The sequence below is a fragment of the Macrobrachium rosenbergii genome, chromosome 27 (assembly GCF_040412425.1).
Source record: "Macrobrachium rosenbergii isolate ZJJX-2024 chromosome 27, ASM4041242v1, whole genome shotgun sequence".
Classification (NCBI taxonomy): Eukaryota; Metazoa; Arthropoda; class Malacostraca; order Decapoda; family Palaemonidae; genus Macrobrachium; species Macrobrachium rosenbergii.
The window spans coordinates 32,837,442-32,859,355 of record NC_089767.1 but is presented as its reverse complement, the minus strand read 5'-3'; the positions used below and the strand labels follow the sequence as shown (position 1 = coordinate 32,859,355).

At 35.7% G+C, this 21,914-nt stretch overlaps 1 protein-coding gene across 1 annotated transcript; it reads right to left on the bottom strand.

Annotated features, from left to right (window-relative positions):
* Window positions 1-2,139: 2,139 nt before the first annotated feature.
* Window positions 2,140-21,764, bottom strand: LOC136853322 (fibrillin-1-like). Its single transcript, XM_067128683.1, has 13 exons — window positions 21,640-21,764; window positions 19,039-19,156; window positions 18,331-18,471; window positions 17,501-17,644; window positions 16,809-16,946; window positions 15,941-16,081; window positions 14,974-15,117; window positions 13,847-13,960; window positions 13,565-13,687; window positions 13,196-13,315; window positions 12,564-12,680; window positions 12,325-12,450; window positions 2,140-2,162 (listed from the first exon to the last, which is right to left on the bottom strand). The coding sequence occupies exons 2-13, from the start codon at window positions 19,133-19,135 to the stop codon at window positions 2,140-2,142; spliced, it is 1,428 nt and encodes a 475-aa protein (XP_066984784.1). The 5' UTR covers window positions 19,136-19,156; window positions 21,640-21,764.
* Between the last annotated feature and the right edge of the window lie 150 nt (window positions 21,765-21,914).

The following is a 21,914-nucleotide window of genomic DNA, read 5'->3' as shown; positions in this document are numbered from 1 at the left end:
GTGTATGGTGTACGATACGTTGGGCCGAGAGGCTGGAATAGGTACATTAATTCAATGAGCCGACCTCACTTGCTCTCGTTGTGCTGGAAGTTATAATAGGTCACTGTTCGTTTGCGATTTTTGTGCATTTGTGAATACACCAAACTCTAAAACTCAAATTTGTATCACTATGTCTGCCAAACACCTAAGTGTGTCTCTCTCCTGCTGGTAGTGCAAAAAGAAGAGGCAGTCTATCACTCTGGAGCAGAAAATGAAAATTATCAACCAGCATGTCGCTGGAAAGCCTGTTATGGTAATCACGCACATGATGAGCATCTATCTCAGTCGACAGTATCCACCATCCTTAAAAGACGAGAAATGGATAATGAACGCTATATGGGCATCTGCTTCAGTTCATTCGACAGTTATATCAAAGAAGAGGATAGGGCCTTTGGAAGAAATGGAGCAGTTACTGTCACATGGATGGAGGACCGGATACAGAAGCGTATGCCACTCAGCCTCTTAACCATTCAAACAAAAGCTTGCATGCTTTTCGATGAACTAAAGAAAAAATATGATGATAACCAAAACAAAAGTTTTGTAGCAAGTGCTGGATAGTTTCATCATTTTAAAAACTGTCATAATTTTCATAGTGTGAAAATTAGCAGTGAAGCAGAAAGCGCTGACGCTGAAGGAGCTGCTAAATTTAAGGATGTTTTAAACAAGATCGTCAATGATGAAGGGTACTTGCTAGAGCAAATCTTTAATGTCAACGAAACAGGACTGTATTGGAAGCGTATGCCTCAACAGTCCTACGTCCATAAAGAAGCAACAACGATGCCTGGGTTTAAGGCATACAAAGATCAATTGACTATTCTGCTTGGGGGCAAATGTGGCTGGGTATAAACTTAAGCCACTCATGATTTATCACTCCGGAAATCCAAGGGCATTAAAGACAATTGAAAAGCATACACTTCCTGTGCATTACCGTCATAATAAGTAAGCATGGATGACTGCAATGCTATTCGAAGACAGGTTTTTGCATTGCTTTATTTCAGAAGTGAAAGATTATTGTAGGGAAAACAAAATCCTCTTCAAAATTCTGCTGATTCTAGACAATGCTCCCAGCCACCCTCAGAACATCGGAGATATTAACGAGAATGTAAAAGTTGTGTTTCTGCCACCAAACACAACTTCTCTCATACAACCCATGGATCAGGGTGCTGTGGCTACGTTCATGGATCTTCGAACACGTTTGCTCAGGTTGTTCAGGCTATGGATAATGAGGAGAAAGATCTCAGAACTTTCTGGAAGGAATTCAATGTTCTAAACTCCATTATGAACATTGGAAAGGCATTGAAGGAGGTAAAGAAAGAATGTATGAATGGGGTTTGGAAAAATCTGCTACAAGTGTATGTGAACTCATTTAAAGGTTTCAATAAAGATAAAGAAGTTGTGGAAATTAATAAAAGATCTTGACACTTGGGAGAAGTTTAGATTTAGAAATTGATGAAGAAGATATCCAAGATCTTTTAGATGTGCAAGATGCAGAGCTAACGGCAGAAGATTTAATTGCACTTGCAGAAGAGAGAAAAAGAGCAGAAGAGGAAGAAGAAATTGAAGAAGAGCCAGAGCGAAAGTTTACGACAAAAGCACTAGGCAGAGGTTTTTGCCTCATTTGAACATGGACTGAAACTTTGAGTGAAATGGATGGGAACATGGAACAGTTTGCTAAAGATGAAAGAGCACATCAAGACAATGTTGCATGTTACCAAGTCATTTATGAAGAACGAAAAAACGCACTATGCAACTGACAATGGAACACTTCTTTAAGAGAACAACACCAGTGGCATCACCTTCTGCCACCCCTAACTCCACCCACACCCCTACCCGGACATTTGAGCCTCGATCCCCTCTCATCAACTTAATTTTGAAACACCTGAACTAACAGAAGAAGAAATACTATCTGAAGAGGAGCGAGTTGATGATCCTGTGGCTTTATCATCCTCCTCCTCTTCCGATTTTTATTTATAAGTAGCCATGAACAGCCTGACACTGTTCACATGAATTATGCCGACAACAGACCAAATCTTGGTGAGTACCCCTTACAGTACAGTCTGATTCTTTTTCTTGTTATTCAATTTCTTTTATACTGAATTATCATAAGTCAATCTGCATTGAACCTGCAGAATTAGCCAATATTAATAATTACTACCATACCTTATATGTATAGAATATACTGTAGGCTGGGCTACTGTTTACGTGATATGATATACCATACTGTACACTATCCTAACTCTTCTTAGTGTTATTCAATTTCTCTTTATACTGAATTATCATAATCAATCTGCATTGAACCTGCAGAATTAGCTGACATTAATAATTACTATACTGTATATGTATAGAGTAGTATACTGTGTAGTGTAGGCTAGGCTACCATATATGTATAGATGGTACTGATTACCCTTGTGTAGGCTAGGCTATATTCGAGATACGATTTTTTCAACAAACGATGGGTTTTGGAACCTAACCCCATTGTAACTCGAGCACTACCTGTACAATCTTTTAATGTAAAAACAGCAAAATTTCAACACAACTTTATTTCACTAAAAATAGCATAAACTACTTGAAATTATTATTAATATATGTATAAAAAAATTGTCCATCACATCTGTAACTGGTTTCTATACAAATGTAGCTTCCTTCTGTATTATAACAAAATGGTACAAACAATTATTGATGTGGGATCGCTAATCACCATAAAAATATTAAAAAATTTAATTTTAGTAACAACTCAAGGTTACTGCACACACAAACAAATTCTCTCAATGAAATACAATTGTATCATAAATTATATGTACAAAATTAAAATAATAATTCCATTAATAAATTTGTTTATAGAACCAAAAATTATTTTCCTAAAAGTTTAGATATTATATAACCATGCTCAAGGTGAGAAACTAAGATTACAAATGTGGATAATCGTTGTTTTTGTTTAAACATTAAAATGATAACAGATCAGAATAGTATTTACAGTCATACTAAATGGATTCTTTAGTGAAATATATTCCATGTTTAAAATATTAATATTGAAAATTAGTAAATCATTGTAATTTATTTTAACATTATTTTATCACTGTTGATACTCTGTCACCATAACAAGATCTTCCATCTCCAGTATAGCCTGGTTAATAACAGTGTAGGAGGGTTTATAAAGACTTAAAATTTATACAAAAATAATAAAATAAATAGTTAGGGTTGTTGCTTTCAGCACATTTAAAAGCCGATTGCAGGTTCTAGAAGTGACCAGAGATCAATAAATGAACTTTTCAAACATAATGATTATGCTTCAATCGATGGATCTTTCCTCTAAATGTAAATAATCTCTACAAATTTATATGGGACAAATTTTTGTTATTTGAAGTGTTTTTAATACAATAAATTAAATGTCTCAACAATTATGAACTAAATGATTATTTTATGTTAACAGATGGTGCTAATTGCATTTTGTGCAAAAAAAAAAAAAAAAAAAAAAAAAAAAAAAATTAAATATTAATATCTGAACACTTACCACCTAAGAGGTCCCAATTATGACAAGTGTCATATTCCCAGCTGTTGAGATTCCAGACCTTATCCCAGTTAAAACTTCGGATACTCATCAAAAATGACATTTTTAGTTATGCCTTGTTTTCCCAAATGTATAATATAGTATCACACAAATATAAAAAAACTGTTTAATCTTTGTAATTGTATAATAGCATCATTGACAATTCTCAACTCAAGGATTTCTTTTAAACATTAAAATATTTATGAAAATTTGCCATCAGACATGTACATTTAACAATAAGACTAAATACTGGTTAATGTCTTTTTCTTGACTAAATGTGTTTATGAATAAGACAATTAAAAGATTCACAATCAATGAATAAAAACATGATAAAATTTTGCAATATGAAGCAATTTACCAACATGACAATATTATTTATAAAATATTTAAAAATTTCTAGGTGCAGTATATGAAAAGCTAATCAGGAACATAATGGTTAGAAACCAAATACAAGAGTCACAACTTTACTCCATGAAATGTATGTCCCATCTTCTAGTTAAAAGTAAAATAAATGATATAAGACTGAATAAGTTATATTTAGGCCAAAGGCCAAGCACTGCAACCAATGAGGTCATTGAAGAACAAGAGGAATTTGACAGATAAGAATTCATTTTGCTATAAAGGTTGTTACAGCTGAGGGAAAACCAATTGGTTGTAGCCTATGAAAGAAAATCTAATGGATGAAGCTGTTAAAGCTCAGTGGTCTGGTTAAACTAAGAATACTTAACTTTACAGTAAAAGTTAAGAAACTGTTGTTTTGCTTATAACCAAAGGGATAACACAGAGCCGTTTAAGTATTTCAACCATCATGGTAATAAATGATTACCATGAGATGTACTTACAAAAAACATTAAAGAATGACTGATTTTTTGGCATTATACAAAATAATTCTAAATGGATAAAAATCTAACAAGAAAAACTACTAAACAGGCTGCAAGTTGGTTTAGAAAACAATGTTCAAGCTGCTAATGACGTATACTGTAAATTATCGTGCATTGGCAACATGGATTTCAAATATATTAAAATGAGAGAAATTATTTTAATCAAAACTATGCATGAAAGACACATTACTGTTATTTTTACGCCGATCCGATAAATAATAAAGCTTGTATTATAAAAATCAGAATCAAAATTTGAGGCGGAATCTTGTTTTTTTTAATAAAACAAAAAATGCAGTTTCAATCGTCATCTATTAAAGAAAAAGCATTAAAATTAATTTCTTAGGACGTCTTAAAAACGATTTTGTATAACGTAAAAATTTTTCGGTTTATAATTTAAAGTATCTAGACTCTAGAGAATAATTTAACTAACTAGAAGAAAGAAAAGACTCTGAACTGAAAGTTAAATATACCGAAATAAACACCAAAACATTTCCAAACCAAAACATTGAAAACCAGGTTTATAATACATAAGCAATATAAAATGTCCAATTGTGTTGATACAAAATGAATTAAGCATAACAATTTTAAAAGATCTGTTGAACATTATGTTGATATTTGTATAATACAAAGAAAAAATACAGTATAATCAAGTAGCAAAGCTACCATGTTTTCACTTTTCCAAGTTAAAAATTCTTGTTTGTTGTTCAATTTCCTTTCCATAATTATCATGCAGCTTTTCTGAACCTCCAGAAAACTAGATTATAATAAACAGAAACTAGTGAGTGTATATTTTTCTGCTTTGTTTTGAAGCATTGGACTTCTAACGTTTTTTTTCAACAAACAGTGGCAGAACATTAACTTTTACAAATAACATTCATGTTAAGGTTTTCTTGTTGCAAATGATCATTATTCAAGTGTTTAAGTAGTTTGCAGATTTTTTATGGTCCTGGCCATGAAAAAAACCCTCAACATTCTTAGCATAAATACCTGTATCAGCATTTTCAGTTTGTTTTGCAAGTTGTTTGAACTATCAAAATAGGCACTTCATATGTCATTTGTAGGGTTCCTTCAGTATTGACTGGTTTAGCTATTTGCATGGACAAACATCCACAAATTTGAAGGGTTTCTTAATGTAAAGAAAATAAAATTGATAAATTAGAGATATTCAGGAGAGAGAGAGAGAGAGAGAGAGAGATTCTGACAGTCACTTTAATCTGTAACAAAAAACAAAAAATTTGTTTTTTCTTCCAAAGATGTAATATCTTTTTAAACATATTTAAAACACTATGAGTCACATAAACAGTATTTTTCCTGAGAATGACAAGAGAGAGACATTATTTCCTTTTATTTCATATTTTAATCTTATTTTTATTTAATGTTATTATTTAATCTTATTAAACTTAATATTAATATCTGAAAATTAGTGATAAATCATTATTTTACCATAAAATATATCTTAAGAAATGCTTATACAATCATCCTGAAACTTATATATCATTTTAATATAATTTTTAGTACTTTAATATAATTTTAATATTTCAATTTTCAATAGTTCAATTTGAGCATCTAAAAAGCATAAGATGAGGTTGGGGTCTGTCCTGAATGGAGCTGAGAAAACCTGGTTTCTCTCTCTTTGTTGTGTATTATCTAATCTTAAAGTACAGATTATTAAGATTAATCTTAATATTTGAAAATTAGTAAATAATTTTTTCATCATAAAAAAAATGTATTTAGTCATGAAAATAACATCAAAATACACTAATTTGTGATTATTCTCCAATGAAAAAGTCAAAGACAAATTTTTTTGAATAATTTTAGATCTGTTGAAAGAAAATCATCAGTGGAAGGGTCAGGGTTTACTGTATTTTCACATATGATTTCACTTGAGATTCAAGACTTTATTAATTTATCTTTTATTGGCATAAAACAACAGTAAAATGTGTTCTTTTGGCCCGTAGTTTTGATTAAAAGACTTTTCTCTCCATTTCATTTATGATACAGAAGTTCGAGTTTCATCCATGGAACGATGCATGAGTAATTATAGTTATTTGCAGCTTTAACATTGTTTTCTGAGCTTGCTACAACTTACAGACAACAATTTAGGAGAAATTGACTTGCCGATCTTTTCTCCACAGCAAATAAGGGTATAATGTAAATATATATCTGTCCTATAGATTTAAAGCCATCTGTAACATAACTACAGTAATTTTTTACTATTGTATGATGGTTGAAATGCAAGTAAAACAGCCATTTCGTTCAGTTGTTTATGGAAGAGACAGCGTTTAGGGCTTTACAGATGAATAAGATAAAACTAATGAACTTTTATTTTGACTTAGGAGAGAAGATGGGATAGATAAAGAGATGTTCGAAGAAAATGGCTCTTCCTGAATATTGCGTAAACAGAGTTTTACACATACCAACAAATTTTTGAAGTAACTATGACTTTGAAATTATATTAAAGGGTTTTAGGATGGTAGTTTGTATAGTTGTGTTTGAACTATTAAAATAGGCAGTGAACTCTTTAAATTGAGCAGTTATAAGCATTTTTAGAGGGGATACCAAATGTGGATTTTCACTTACTGCAGGTGGTTTCTTCCATCAAGGTATAACCTCAATTATACTGGCAATTTCTAACTGGATATCTTGTCCATTTCAATGGTGAAGGTAAGGGAAACTTATGTTCCACAGGCACTCTCTTTTCAAAGACTACACTGGGTAATCTCCACATGCAAAACAAAGTGATCCTGGATGATTTTACTCAAGACTATAGGTTATGAAGGCAAATCCAAACAAGGAAAAGGTTGTTCATAATGAAGATCTAAGAGAAAAACACTCTTATTTTACCAGGGGCCATGAGTGTTATTTAGGAACTTCTGGAATCATGGATGTTATTTGGGAATTTGCTGCAGCTAGAAACTTCAATAAGTACCAAAGAAAAAAGGCCAAATGGGGAAAAAGGTATAATTATCGAGGTCATTCAAGACTTGCAGCATTGTCCATTTCAAAATTCCTGCTCTACAAACAAAGGTAAACAGAAGTTTGGTAGTCATAATTCAATGACATAATGAACAGATTGAGCAGGATGTTCCCAATACACACCATGCCAGAGGGTTCTGCATACATTCAAGTGATGAGGCCACTCTAAGGAAAGGATCTGTTATTCCTGCTGAGACTGCCATACAACATTATGAACTCCTGGGATGAACCATGTTCAGATGGTAACTGTGTTCCTCTGCCTAAAGACATTTCATTTTAATGCCATGAGACAAAGGCTTCCATTGCTCCCCTTGATTTTAAATCTGAACACAAACAGTGCTAATGTTGGCATAAGCCCAACCCACAGACCAAGATGATCACAAATGCTTTGAGGCCAAGAAAGATACCATAACTCCAAGAGGATGTACTTTTCCTCAGGTAACAACAATTCCGTGGTCTGAAGATCCAACCCTCAGTCCAGGTATCCAAAAATACTAACAGGTCAGGGTTTGGCAGCATGAAAGTGACCCCCTTCAGCAGATTCCCCTTACTTTTACCATCTACAAAGGTCTTGAAAACTCTCTCTCTGACTGGAACCTAGAATTACTGGAACATGGTGGCTGCCTTCCAACAACACACCAGGCATAGTTGAAAGATACTGGATTTGGAACAAACTGTAAGGAATTCCAGGAATACCAGTGGTCATCAGTATCCCCCCTGGATTGTCTGTGGACTATAAATGATGCAGGAAGTCCTGGAAGGTGCTCTGTTCTGTAGACTCAGTTTTCTGTCTTCCTAAGGTCTGGCTAACCTAAAGATGACAGAGATCATTATCCCAAAGTACAATGCTCACATGGAGGGCAACATGTCCGACTTTTCCAGTTGATGTGCAGCCCTAAGGACTGATTTAATACTAAGAGGATGTCCACATACTTCTCCAGCTCCTCCTTGAAGATACCAACTGTTTAGATAGCAGAGGCAAAGACCCAAAAATGTTCTCCAGTGGCACAGATGCCAGTTCTAGTGAAGGCCCTGTACAAAACCAGAAACAAAGGACTCAGAAACGAAACACCTGCCTTCAGTGAAGCCAGTCAGAGATGAAAAAGTATGTCCCTCACTTCTACAATGCATGTTTCCCTTGCATACAATTAATGCACAAAGCAGAGCAAGGGCATAATCGCCACCATGGCCAAACTAGAGCTAAAAGCACAACATTTTCCCCAGGATTTCCTCTATGCATCAATACTTTATATGTGACCTTAGGCTTGAAACATTATGGTCTAATGCGCCATTGAACCCAAGTACTTTTTCACCCTTATAGGATGTAGAAACATGGGTCAACAGATTCCTTTATGCAAGAGAGCCTCTCCATTGTCCCTTTAAACCCAGGGTGGTACACGCAAGGGGTATGGGGGAGTGAACATTGCCGTCTCTCTCCACCCATCTCCCACTTGGTCTCACAACAGATGAAAAAGCTGTAAGACTTCACGTTTCTCTTGGCTTGAAGCAGCTCTCATCTTGTATGACGGGACACAGAGATGCCATCCCATCCTTTCTCTTTGTTCTCTCTTCGCCTGCTAACACACTGTTGTCTCACTTGTGGATGCTCTGTTATTTTTTTTTACTTTTTCATATTAACTCAATAGTGTATTAACTATGGCTAATAGTGTTGATAATAGTGATCATCAAGAGGTCCCAGTCTGAGATGATGACATTGATGGCCTGGACACAAATTTCATGTTGATATTGCAGTATTTTCAGCCCATTATTTCGGTATGCTAATGTTTTTGTTATTATTTTCAATTAATGTATTTAAGAATTTTATTTTTTATTTACCATTAATCTAAAAAAATATAACATCCAAATTATTGATTAAAAATAAGAAATTACAATATAACATCCAAATTATTGATTAAAAATAAGAAATTACAATCAAAGTTGCTTCAGTTGTTGGAAGAGGGATAAGGTCGTTAGTTTGTTTTACGGCTGTCTGTCTCTGGAATATGTGAAGGATTTTTCGGTTTTTGGGGAGTCTTGAGTCCAGAGCTGAAAGTGAACGGTCAGTCATTTGGTCTTGGACAGTTTTTTGTGTGCTTTTTGAGAGTTGTTGGTTTTTCTTGTCTCTTTTTTTGTTCTTGTTGTGTATATAGTTCTATCTTTTTTTTTTTTATGTTTCCTTGTTTTGTTTGTGTGGTTTTGTGTGCTGTGATTAGCGACCGTGGACCTTACTCCATCTTCCAGCAACCGAGGATCAGGGTGAGTGTTGTGTACTGTTTTTGTGGTTTTGAATTCCGCCACATAATATTTGGCGCTCAACGGGGGGCTGTTGTATAATTGCTGTTAGGATTGTTTGTGGTGGGTAGAGTGAGAGTAAGAGGTCAGGATGAGTGAGATAGAGAAACTGAGAGAGAAAGGATGGAAGGGAACTCCAGGGTAGGCTGGAGGTGGAGAATGGGAGGCTGAGGAGTGAGAATGAGGAGTTGAGGAGTCAGTTGGAGGAGATGGGGGGAATGCTAAGAAGTGCAAAAGAAAAAGAAAGAAATGAAAGAGTCAGGGAGATGAAGAGAGTCAGAAGAGAGGATGGATAAAAAGTTGGAGGAATGATGAAAGGTGTGGAAGAAATGGTGAAAGGTATGTTCAAGGGTGTTTTTGGAGAAGGGGCTGTTGAGGCAGGTTCTCTGGAACGTGTGAAGGGGCAGAGAGAAAGAAAAGGAGGAAGAAGTGAATGGAAGTGTGAGTGATGAAAGTGATGTAGAAATGAGAGGCAGGGGGAAAAGTGAAAAGCAAGGGAAGGAACAGAGGGAAAGAATGAGAGGAAGAAAAAGGGAAGAAGGGAAAGGAAAGGAAAAAGAAGGGAGGAAGTGGGTAAAGGCAGGAAAGAAGGGAGAGGGTGAAGGCAGTACTGATAGATGGAGGTGGATGGATAAAAGTGGATAAAAAGAGGGGGAAGAAGAGTGTAATGAGTAAGATGAATGTAAGTGCAGAAGTGGACTCTTTGTATTTGGAAGAGGGTATGAAAGGACAGAGTGAAAGTAGAAAGTTAGAGTGAAAGTGAGAAAGAAGTGAGAAAGGCTATGTATGTGAGGAGGTACCTGGTGTGAAAAGTATAATGAGTATGGAAGTAGGGATGTGCATGATTTCTTTAGGGAGTATGAAAGGTTTTGTCAGGAGAAGTATGGGGAGAGTAAGAGAGTGTGGGCACGAGAATTAGGAGAATATTTGACTGGGTTTTTGCTTGATATGTATAGGGTTATTATGAGTGTGGGAGATGTTGAGTATGACAAGGTGAAAGCTAGACTAGTTGAGCAAGCGAGTGTTAAGTATAAGAGGAAGAATGAATTTGATGAGGCAAGAATGAAAGCTGGGGAAACCTTGTCACTGTAGGCTTGTAGGCTGGAGACGTTGATGAGGAAGAAATTTTTGGGGATGATGGGATAGATGAATGTAAGGAGTTAGTACGGAAGTTGTTAGGGACAGTGCCAGATGGAGTTAGAGAATTTGTGAACTTGAAGCAGAAGGAGAAGAAAAGATGGACGAGTAAAAGATTGACTTGGGGAGAAATTTTGGAAATTGTAGAAGATTATGAGCTTGACAGGGTTATAAAAGAGAGCAGAAGTGTGAGTGTAAGGGCTGGGGTAGATGAGAGAGTGCCAGAGTTTGGAAGCTTTAGGGATGCAGTGTTGAGGGCCCCAATGAGAATGGCAGATAGTGTAATAGATAGGAGTGTAAGAGCAAGTAATGTGGAGGTGCCAGTGAGATGAATGGTGGGTTTGTAAGGGAACAACGGGTTGGACAGGTTAGGGATAGTAGTGTACAAAGGGGAAGGTCGGTGAGTGAAGTCGAGCCAAGTGTTTTAGATGTGGAAAGGAAGGACATACAAAGAATGAGTGTAGGTGGGCCTTAGGAGCGTGTTTGGTGTGGGAACGGGACATTTGGTAAGGGAGTGTACGAAAGATAGGGGTTAAATGCTACAGGTGCGGACAGGTGGGTCATATTGCTAATGGTTGTAGGGGTACCCAGTGAATGTAATATGTGGCAACTGTGGTAAGAATGGGCATTATGCGAGAATGTGTTCAGAACCGAGAGCAAAGTGTGTCGAATGTGGAATGGAAGGGCATGTATCAAGTGTATGTAGACGAAAGAGGGTGACTGTGACAGCGAATTCGGGAAACTGAGTGTGAAGGGGGTTCAAATGGGTGGATCCTCCAGGATGCAAGCGGTGCGTGTGATGCATGTACGTGAGGGGTTGTTGCATGAGGATCAGCAATTTGTTTTGATAGAGTATGGTAGGAAACGTAAGAAAGGGAAGAACGAAGTAAACTGAATGGTCGTAAGTTGTGTGATAGGTGTGAGTGCCAAAGTGAAAATGAGTGATAAAGCGTGTAATACGGATGAATGGGATGGTATGGATAGAACGTATAGCATATGCGGGTTTGATATAACTGAGTTGACTGAACGTGTAGGGGTTAGTGAACGGTTGGAGGTGAGCGAAAGTGTAAGAGTAAGAGAGCGTAGCAGTAATATACGAGTGATTGAAAGCATGAATGAATCGTGGCAAGAATTGGAAAGGTCAATGAGCGAATGGATGGGTTAGTTGAAGAATTGGGGAGGTATTTGGGAACGAGTTAGAGGGTATAGATGAGATTGTGGATGAAATTGAGAGTGGTAATAGTGAAGAAGATAGCGTGAATCTGAGAGAGAATGGAGGAGAAAATGTAAATCTGAATGTTGCTGGAAGAGAGAGCGAGTCTGAGAGAATGATTATGTGCTCGCGAACGCGATCTAGAGGACCTGCTAGGGAGCATCCATGGGTGTTGCGTAATGATTTGACTGCAACCTCAGAATTCTTCTTATCCAAAACCTTTGCACACGAACACCCACCTGTGCAACTATTAATTCCGTCACCAGAGTACCCTTCCTTACATCTGCAACTGTAACTTCCAGGAGAATTTATGCACTCAGCATACCTGTGACAATTATTCAGGAGTGTCAAGCATTCATCTATGTCTGTGGGAAAAATGTGAGTACCTTGAGATATCACTCAAACCTAAAGGAAATAAAATTCTAACTACAATACTTTCAACAAAATAACTAATGATAAGACTCTTAAAAAGATATACCTGTACATGTTTCTCCCTTCTTAGTATAACCAGCCTGACACAAGCATACAAAACTTCCAAGTGTGTTCTGGCAATATGTCAAAGGCCCACAATCCACTACCTCACATTCATTTATATCTGAAATGGCAAAAGTATTGAAATTAATTAAATTGTAGACTTTAATCTGTTAAACTATTCCTGACATACATTTTTTGCTGATAGTACTCCCTGCAGTAGCCTGAGCTCAAATCAGGTCAGCTTCCTAAGGAACAAAACTTTTTTGTCACTGCGAAATACTAGGAGGGTCAGTAATGTAACACTACATCTTACTGACCTGTTACTTAAAAAAAAACTATCAAAACCAATTTTAGTGATTCCTGGGGTTTGGAAAAATTAGAGATAAAAACTCCTTATACACAAATAACATTTATGATGATAGTGAACTATCAAATGTCTGTTACTAATACTGTATCACTGTTTGATTAATGCAATGGCTCACTCAGCTAGTAATATGCATTATGACTTAAGGTGATTTAATCTTGCATAAATACTTTGCATAAAAGCTTAAGTAAGGAACCTCCATGACCTAACTAAATAATTCTATAACATTCTTTGATCCAATTTCAAATTAAATAAGGTGGTTAAGTACTTGCCTTTACAATCTGGCCCATCCTTGGTGTAGCCTTCCTTGCAAGTGCACCTGAAGCTTCCCAAAGCATTTGTGCACACACCATTCGGCCCACATAGGGACTGATTAGCACACTCGTCAATATCTTCCAAAGAAAATATTTTAATTATACCATTATTTGGCTATAGCAAGTGTAAAGTTTTGATAAGTAAATAAACAATACTTATTAATACTGTCTGATTAACACTGATAATGGCAGGACTGTGAGGTCCTTATTATTTTCAGTAAAAATTAAACTGTACTACTTCTGACTGACAATCTTATTCACTTTAACATGAATTAAAGAAATAAGAATCATTTCAATCTTTAAAGAGCCCTCCTAGTTAATATTTACCTGTGCAACTTCTGCCATCTCCAACATAGCCGCGTTTACAAGAACATGTATAACTCCCTAAAGTGTTTATACAAAATGCATTCAGACCGCAAGCACCAGGATATTCCTTACACTCATTTATATCTGAAATTAAGAACGATCATTTATTACTCAAAAAGGGGCAAGAACTCTAGTGGCAATAGAGGACTTTGTTCAACTGCATATATACAGTACAGTACATGGTTGGTACAGTATAAACATATTCACATGTACACACATGCATACATAGTACATATCACTTACCTTGGCAATAAGTTCCATTGCCACTGTAACCTGGTGAACAAATGCACTGGTAGCTTCCACCTTGAGGAACACAAGCAGCATTGCGACCACAATTTAACCTTAAGCACTCCGAGACTAAAAGGGGAAAAGTTTTCATTGTTGGTAAACTATTCTTGTATATTACATGGCCTTTTCAATTACATAACCCTTTGGATTATTCAGATTCTCTGACATGGCATTCAAAAGCCAACCCCTGTGGCATTAAGACACTCTAGAGCACAATCTTTACAGTCCTCAATTTGTTCATGAAAATTCTATATGAAAATTTTCAAAACTGAAATGAAATCAGGATAAAACACTTTCGAAATGTTAAGTTTTTGCAACACTCGGTGACTTTCTTTCCTAAAAAGTATCAAATGGAAGGCAATGGCTGGTGATTCATGAACAATGGAAGTTCAGGTTAATTTTTGAATTTTTCAAAATGATGTAGAGGGCATTTACTTGCGCATGAAATTATTAGTGACTGCAATCAATTATAAATGTACATTCAGGCTAGCCTATCATAACAGACTACCATAAGCATCCATTTGACTTCTAAGTGCATACCAGTGTAGACTTTACTTTCCTCTACATGAACTGTAGTGTAAATTGAATCAATGACAGGTTTTTTTATAACTAGTAAACTAACCCCTGACATTAATTCTGACACACTGGCAGTCTGAGTACACGAGTACAGTACATCTTCAATTTTTCATTAGGATACTAGGTTAACATTAATTATCCAGAATCTCCACTTGAATAAGCCCCATAAGTCAGGAGACATTCTAACAGCACAGATTTTACTGTATTCTGCTTTAAATTCACACTTGAAAGAGTAACAGCATAAAAAGTAACTTGACAGACTGTGTTCAAAATTTTAAATATTACAGATGCGTTCAACATGAAATTCACTGCTACTGGGACAGTTATGACTTGCTAAGGCTAATTGATCCAAAGAATTAAGCAAATCAAAAATATCATTACAAATAGAATCTAACTGATTGGAGTTACTAGTTTATTGAATATGAACCCTCAATTAACTGTGAATATCTCGGTAATTTTTCGTATTTGTATTTCTTCCAAACACATACCAAAAGCAAAATACTTACCATTACAACTCCCACCAGTAACCTTCTCCAAGCAGGGGTTCTGACACTTTGCACGATTGAAGATACAAAGATTGCTGTAAGTTTTGCCGTCGCTACCACACACTGGTTCATGGGTACTGGGGCACTTGTAGTTGCAATTTCTATCTGCATCAAATATGAATTGATCATTATCTCATTATATTCAGCATTTTACATCTAACACATTTTCTACCACATACTGTATCTGTCAACTTAAATTCCTACACCTACGAATGTCCAAAACTGAACCTTTATGAAATGTCTAACAGGTGCTTAGCCCTTTGAAAGGTACACAAATAGTAAATGGCAAAATCGGTAATTATGAAGGCAAGTATCAATAGTATACGGTAAAATCTTTCAAGTTATTTAAATTAGTATAACAGTATCAAGATTCTCTAAATCCACATAAAAGTCAACTTTTTGTGGTGCAAAATAATTTACATCTAATATTAAATTATAAATTATATGCATACTGTATCCTGTATCTTTGTGTTTTATACTATAAGCATACTGTATCGTGTATCTTTGTGTTTTATACTATATCTTAATTTAGAATGGATTAGGTTCCATGAAAGTTGATTAATCAAAGGCTCCTATTGTATATCTTTAACATAAATTGCAATACTGGTAGAGAGCATCATAATACCTACACGTTAAACTTATACAACCATATTCTGTATTGCGGTGTTATTCTGTCTCTATAGGAAAGCATTTAGATCTAAACAACTCTATGGGCACTCAGAAAATAGTACTGGGAGCACACACTGATATGCAAGCAATGCCAAAGTCTGGCCTGAAAACTGTGACAACTTATAGGTAATAGTCATATACAGTATGAAGGCATTAGCTAGCAGGTTACCATCGAGATTAAACAATATTTTTTTCAACTACTATACATTTCAACAAATTATAAACTGCTTGACCCAACAATACACAGAACATCACTTACCACAAACTCCATCTGAAACCCTCGTTATGCAAGGGTTTTTACAAGCAGCCACCCTCAAGGCACAAATGTTAGGATAAGTTACTCTGTCACACCCACATACGGGATTGTAATTCGTCTCTGTTTCCTTATAACAAGGAATATCTGTAAAGTTAACATTTTTAGAGAAACCAATTACATCTATCTCTAAATCTACAATAAAGATGCAGTCATATCTTGAACTTCAATACGCTACGCATGAAACTGTACATAAATTTCCCAAGAAACTTATTAAGCAACACTGTTGTTACTGCAGCTAGGAATACATATTACAAGAGACATTTTAAGGAGGATAATTACTGTTAAAATGAATGGCTTCAGTTTTTAAGTTATGGAAAAATGACAGGTTGGGAAATTTTTCCAATTACTGTATGTCTTTTTACAAGCAATATCTTAAAACTATCTTAACCTTGTCCTAACTAGAAACAGTGTTGAAAGCTTATGAACAAGTTCCAGTGTCTACAGTGTCAAACCAGATTGTATGACAAATACTGTACATGTTAAAGAACTCGTATATTTCAAGATTTTCACAACACCTCACATAGACCTCATTCATTTTAAGATTTCAATATCCAACCAAGTATCTAAATTTTGTTCGGTGTAACGTATGTTTAGTTCTAGTATGTACTGTATTTGGAAAATGCTGTTGTTCGTGAGGAATAAGGAACTTAAGCCAACCTGTCCTCAAGTGTCTGCCTAGCAATACATCTGTCTTTCTGCCTATGCTAATTTTTTACTGATCAATTCATATCACTACATTTCTTGCCTCTCTAACAATTCTGAGCCTACATTTAACATGAAATAATTAGGTCAAATATTCATATATGCTTACTACAAGAACCATCATGCTGCTTGGCCAGGCAGGGGAGTTTACACAGCGCAACCTCCAGGTCACAGTGAGTGTTGTAAGTCAAGCCATCGTTTCCGCATACAGGATTATAACCCTGACAATTTCTGTCACATGAACCATCTGCAAGAAAAATTCACATCAAGGACTTGCCAGTCTACAAGGGAAAATATTCGGTTTTAAAATAAAACGGCACATAATGGAAATGGAATATAAAACTTAGGCCAAAGGGCAAAGCACTAAGACCTGAGGTCATTCAGCACTGAAAGGGAAATTAAGAGTAAAAAAAGGTTTTGGAGGTGTAACACAAGGAAAACTTTGCAGTTATACTACAAAACAATTGTTAGGAGAGGACAGAAAGTAAGATGGCAGAAAGAGAATATGAATGTAAGTACAGTAAAAGGAATGAAAGGGGTTGTGGCTAAGGGCCGAAGGGATGCTGCAAAGAACCTTGAGTAATGACTACAGTGCACCATGAGAGGTGCACTTACAGTGACATCACCCTGCAGGGTAAATAGTGCAGTACTTCCAGACTATTCAGAGAAATTAACACTGAATGACCTAGAGTCGCAAATTCTTAAAATAAAAACCTAGACAACGGTTTAATATTTTCTAAGGGCAGCAGAAACAAATAGAAAGCAATGAAAATATTTTGGTCAGACTCCAATAATACTTACCACAAGGTCCATCATATACTTTGCTCAGGCATGGGTCCTTGCACTTGGCAACTTCAAAGTAACAAATATTTGAATATGTCTGGCCATTGGAGCCACATACTGGTCTGTAGTCTTCGTTGCAAACTATTCCATTACACTGGCTGTCTGCAATTCAATTCAGTATTGAAGTAACTGTAGGAACTTTTCATGGTACAGCTGCTTAAGAAACTGTGCTTGAAGTAAAACTAATACAATTATAATGAGTGGTGAGGTGTGATAAAAAAAAATACTTTGGGATTGTAAATCTTGAAAAAATGCTAATGTTAAAAACTTGCTATTTATTCCTAAGAGAAAACAAATCTTTACTTCTATACTGGAGATTTACTACCACAGAAGGAGGTATTGTCTCATGGGAACAATAGGTATGTTTGCAAAACATCAGTAACATGAATAGTGGTGGATATACGACCCATCTCAAACATTCTGGCTAACAGCATGAGACTGGTGAGATTATACCACCACCTGCAAATGTCTCACTTGAAAAGTATTAAAAAGTGAACTGTCAATGACCCTATAACCAATCTTTAATTTACCATACCTAACTTTTTCCCTATCCCTCAATATATTATGTAGCCTAGCCTGGTAGAATTTACTTTTATGTATAGGACTTAGAAAGATAACCAAATGATTCCTCAACATTCAAGGGAAACCCAGTTTCCATCATGAATCCTATTACTTAAAGAAGGTTAATAAGTTACCCTATAATACCTTAATTCCTCTAAACAACAAATACATGTACTGTACTACTAATTCCACAAATTACTGTTTAATGTTTTATATCACCTTCTTACCAAGACAAGGTCCATCTGATATTTTTGTTACACAACGATTTTGCTTCAAGGTGCATTCATTGGCATAAGTTCGTCCATCATCACCACAAACTGGGTTAAATAACAGAAGACATCTGCTTTCTACATCCTGGTTATAGTTCGCTGGAAAAAAAAAGTTTGCTTTAGACACAAACTGTTACTTAACTTGAGTTTGTTACTTCACTTGCTGAATGGGGAACAAACTGAAATTTAATACATAAAAATTCTTGAATGCCAAGGTTGAAATTTACTCCTAGTGTTTAATGCTCAATCCCCTAAAATAGCTAGCAAACTCTAAAGCTTTTTTCACTTAACACATCTTAGAAAAGTAGAAGGCAATGATTTGTACTGAAATATTTTTTTATGTAAAAACATACAAGCCAGTAAGTTCTCAAACCAAATGGTTACTGTACTTGGTAGGATAGCAATAAACATACAAGAGTTCAGTCACTATCACTGGAAATATTGTGAAGGCAAATGCCCTAGAACACTATTAATCTTGGTAACACACAAAGAACATGATTATCATAATGCATATCTCACAAAGTTAATCAACAGCCATTCACCAAGAATTCCTTAAGACATGAACCCACCCAATATGTCAAATTCACAATTGTAAATCATAAACAGTCAATTCATTGAATCCTGCTTAAGGTAACTAGAACAAGATAAACTTAACAAATTACTTACGAGGTACATAGTAATATCCATAGCCATGGTGTAGCTGCATTAACATTAACAAAACCTTTTGCAACATAGTGTTACTTGTCATACGAGTTGATCTCATGAAAGATAACTGTCAATAAGTCTGAAAGCAAGAAACATAAAGTAATATGCAGAACCATACCTGATAATTCTATTATGTACCATAACAATAAATATACTGCTACAGTGACAAAGGTTCCATAAACAAATCCAGTCTTACTTAAGAATATAAAGCATAAAGCCAATAAAGCATTTACCAGAAATATAATGTTCCTCCTTGGGGTTTAAAATTACCCAAGTTGAGGCAAAACCCACAAAATCTCATTCTCCCCAATACTGTATATAGCAGCCAAGATGGATTAGTAGTCTTAGGGACAAACAGTTACAGCCATCACAAGATGGAAAAGGCTCATAAAAGAAACATAGATGATAAAAGAAAAAAAAAAGGCAGCAGGATAGTAGGCTAATTGCTTATGAAGGCAGTGTTATAAGACAAAAAATAAGAAAAGCAGGGGGAGAGTAGGCTAATTGCTTAAGAAGGCACAGTTATAAGACAAAAAATAAATATTGCATCTTGAGCAAAAGGAAATCCAAGAGCAAACTGTAAAATAAAGGAGAGAATGCATAGTAAGGGTTCTGGGCTACTGTAGGCATTTTTGTAGCAGGCGTTTCAGAGGTAATATAATCTAACCAGACTTAACCTTTACCCCAACCTAACCTTGGACACCTTGCCCTAACCTAGCCGGGAGGCCTTTCCAACACCCAGTGTAATTTATGACCCCTACTCTTCATACTACCCTAATGAAAAACCAAGAGTATCCCTACTTTAGGGACATAAATGATGAGCTAGACTATGGGAATTGAATGTTATTTTACTTCCTTTAGAAGAATTTAAAGTAAGGGGCCGGCTGTAACTAAGTATTGACCTTTGAAGACTACACGACTTGTATTACCTATTGCTAGGTCTATGATTCGCGCAAGCCCCCACCAGTACGGCAAAATTATACCAGTAATCCCCTAAAAATACCAACCTAAGAAGAGGTGTTTACTGGTTACATTTTGCCGTATTAGTTATGGAGGGAGGTGGGGGCTTGTCACGAATTGCTTAGACCTACCCCAGCTAGGTACCTAAGTCAGGTATAAGAGGTCAAAAATTTACAGCCGACAAAATATGACTTTAAATTCTTGTAAAGCAAGTAAAATAACATAGAAAAACGCCAATTGCCACAGTCTTTTTTGAATTACGGGACTTGAAAAGACAATATTAACATCATTAAATTAATTACATATGTAGGTATAACAGATCCATTAAGATACCTCATTAATTCCAACTGCTTTAATAGTCTATCAAGGAAGTGAACTTTTAGAGAAAAAAAAAATACATATATATAAAATAGCTAAATAGACCTAAATCCCAAATATGGAAACATGGAAAACTACATGAATATTACAAAAGGGTTACAGACACCTTTGTATTTTAGATGTTTTGTGTCTTCCACCACCCAAAAATACCAGCTTCCTCATTGTGGTATGTACCACCCCCCAATACTTGTAGGTCATAATGGGGAAGGGGGTCCAGTATACCTAAGACTGACAAATTTCCTGCAGCCTGAAATATCAAAACAAACATTTAACCATAAGTAGGCCTAAATAATATTTGGTAGAATTATAGTATAACTCCGCAGGCCTTACTACCTTGGAAATTGAGTTTTTCAATAGTATTTTGGTTGCTTATCAAGAATTTACAGTCTTTTGGTGGTCGACTGTAATTAACCTGTAATTAACCTCAGAACTGATATGCAATGTTATAGGGGTACTTTTGGTAAAATGTGGAGTTTTCTTCTTGTTCGGAGCCCCCGTTTTACCCTTTAGGTTAGGTTAGTATAGTTCCTTTTATGATAGGTTTCCTTAACAAATCACGTCTTGGACATATGGTCCTATATGCCTCGCGTATGCACGGAACCAATCCAGAGTGGCCATCGTAACAAATAACATGTCTGTTCTCTCTCCGTGTTTTACCCCGCCCAAAATCAAACCCCCTTCACGAAGGATCCCGATAATGATGCGAGGTTAATAATTATTGACCGCCAATAAACAACACCTCCTCCTACATCAGAACTCAGTTTCCAAGATAATAAGTCACGCGGAGTTGTTCTGTGGTTGGTTTTACCAAATGTTATCAACTAGGGGATACCATTATGATCTGAACTGAAAATTTACATAAGAGGATATACGGTTTCTGACTTTGACAAATTAAATCTAACGTCTAACGTGATTACATAGGCTTACACAAGCACACACATTGCCGTTGGGACTTCCCTAAATTTCACCATGTTAATTAGGTATAGATTATCAAGCATCATCACGTACAATGTGAACTCAGACATTCAAATAGTTTTGTTTCTCTGCCATTCTAAAAAAAAAAAATCCCACTAGGCCTACATTCAAAGGCTTCCTATATAACACAATCGGTCTAATCAGCTCTGCCGGCATTCAAACATTAAATAACACCTTTTATTGTCATACATCATACACAAAATAAATCCTGAACCCTACATTTAATAAATACAAACGAATGTCAAATACCTGTCAGAAGCTTCCCTAACCAAGTCAGTAGTCTTCTACGTCACCATGTTTGGGCAGCCATTAGGAAAAGGCTTACCAAAGGATTATGGAGTAAATTAACTAAACACTCCAGGGAGTACTGAGTGAAATGAATTATCTTTCAAAAATTGCAATTAATCATTTAATTTTTAAACTCGCGAGCTGCCTGGAAGAGGGAAATTGTTCTTTCTTAATGCAGTGATCATTTGCAATCTGTCTGTGATGAGCTCTTTTTTGGAAAAACTACTGTGACATAG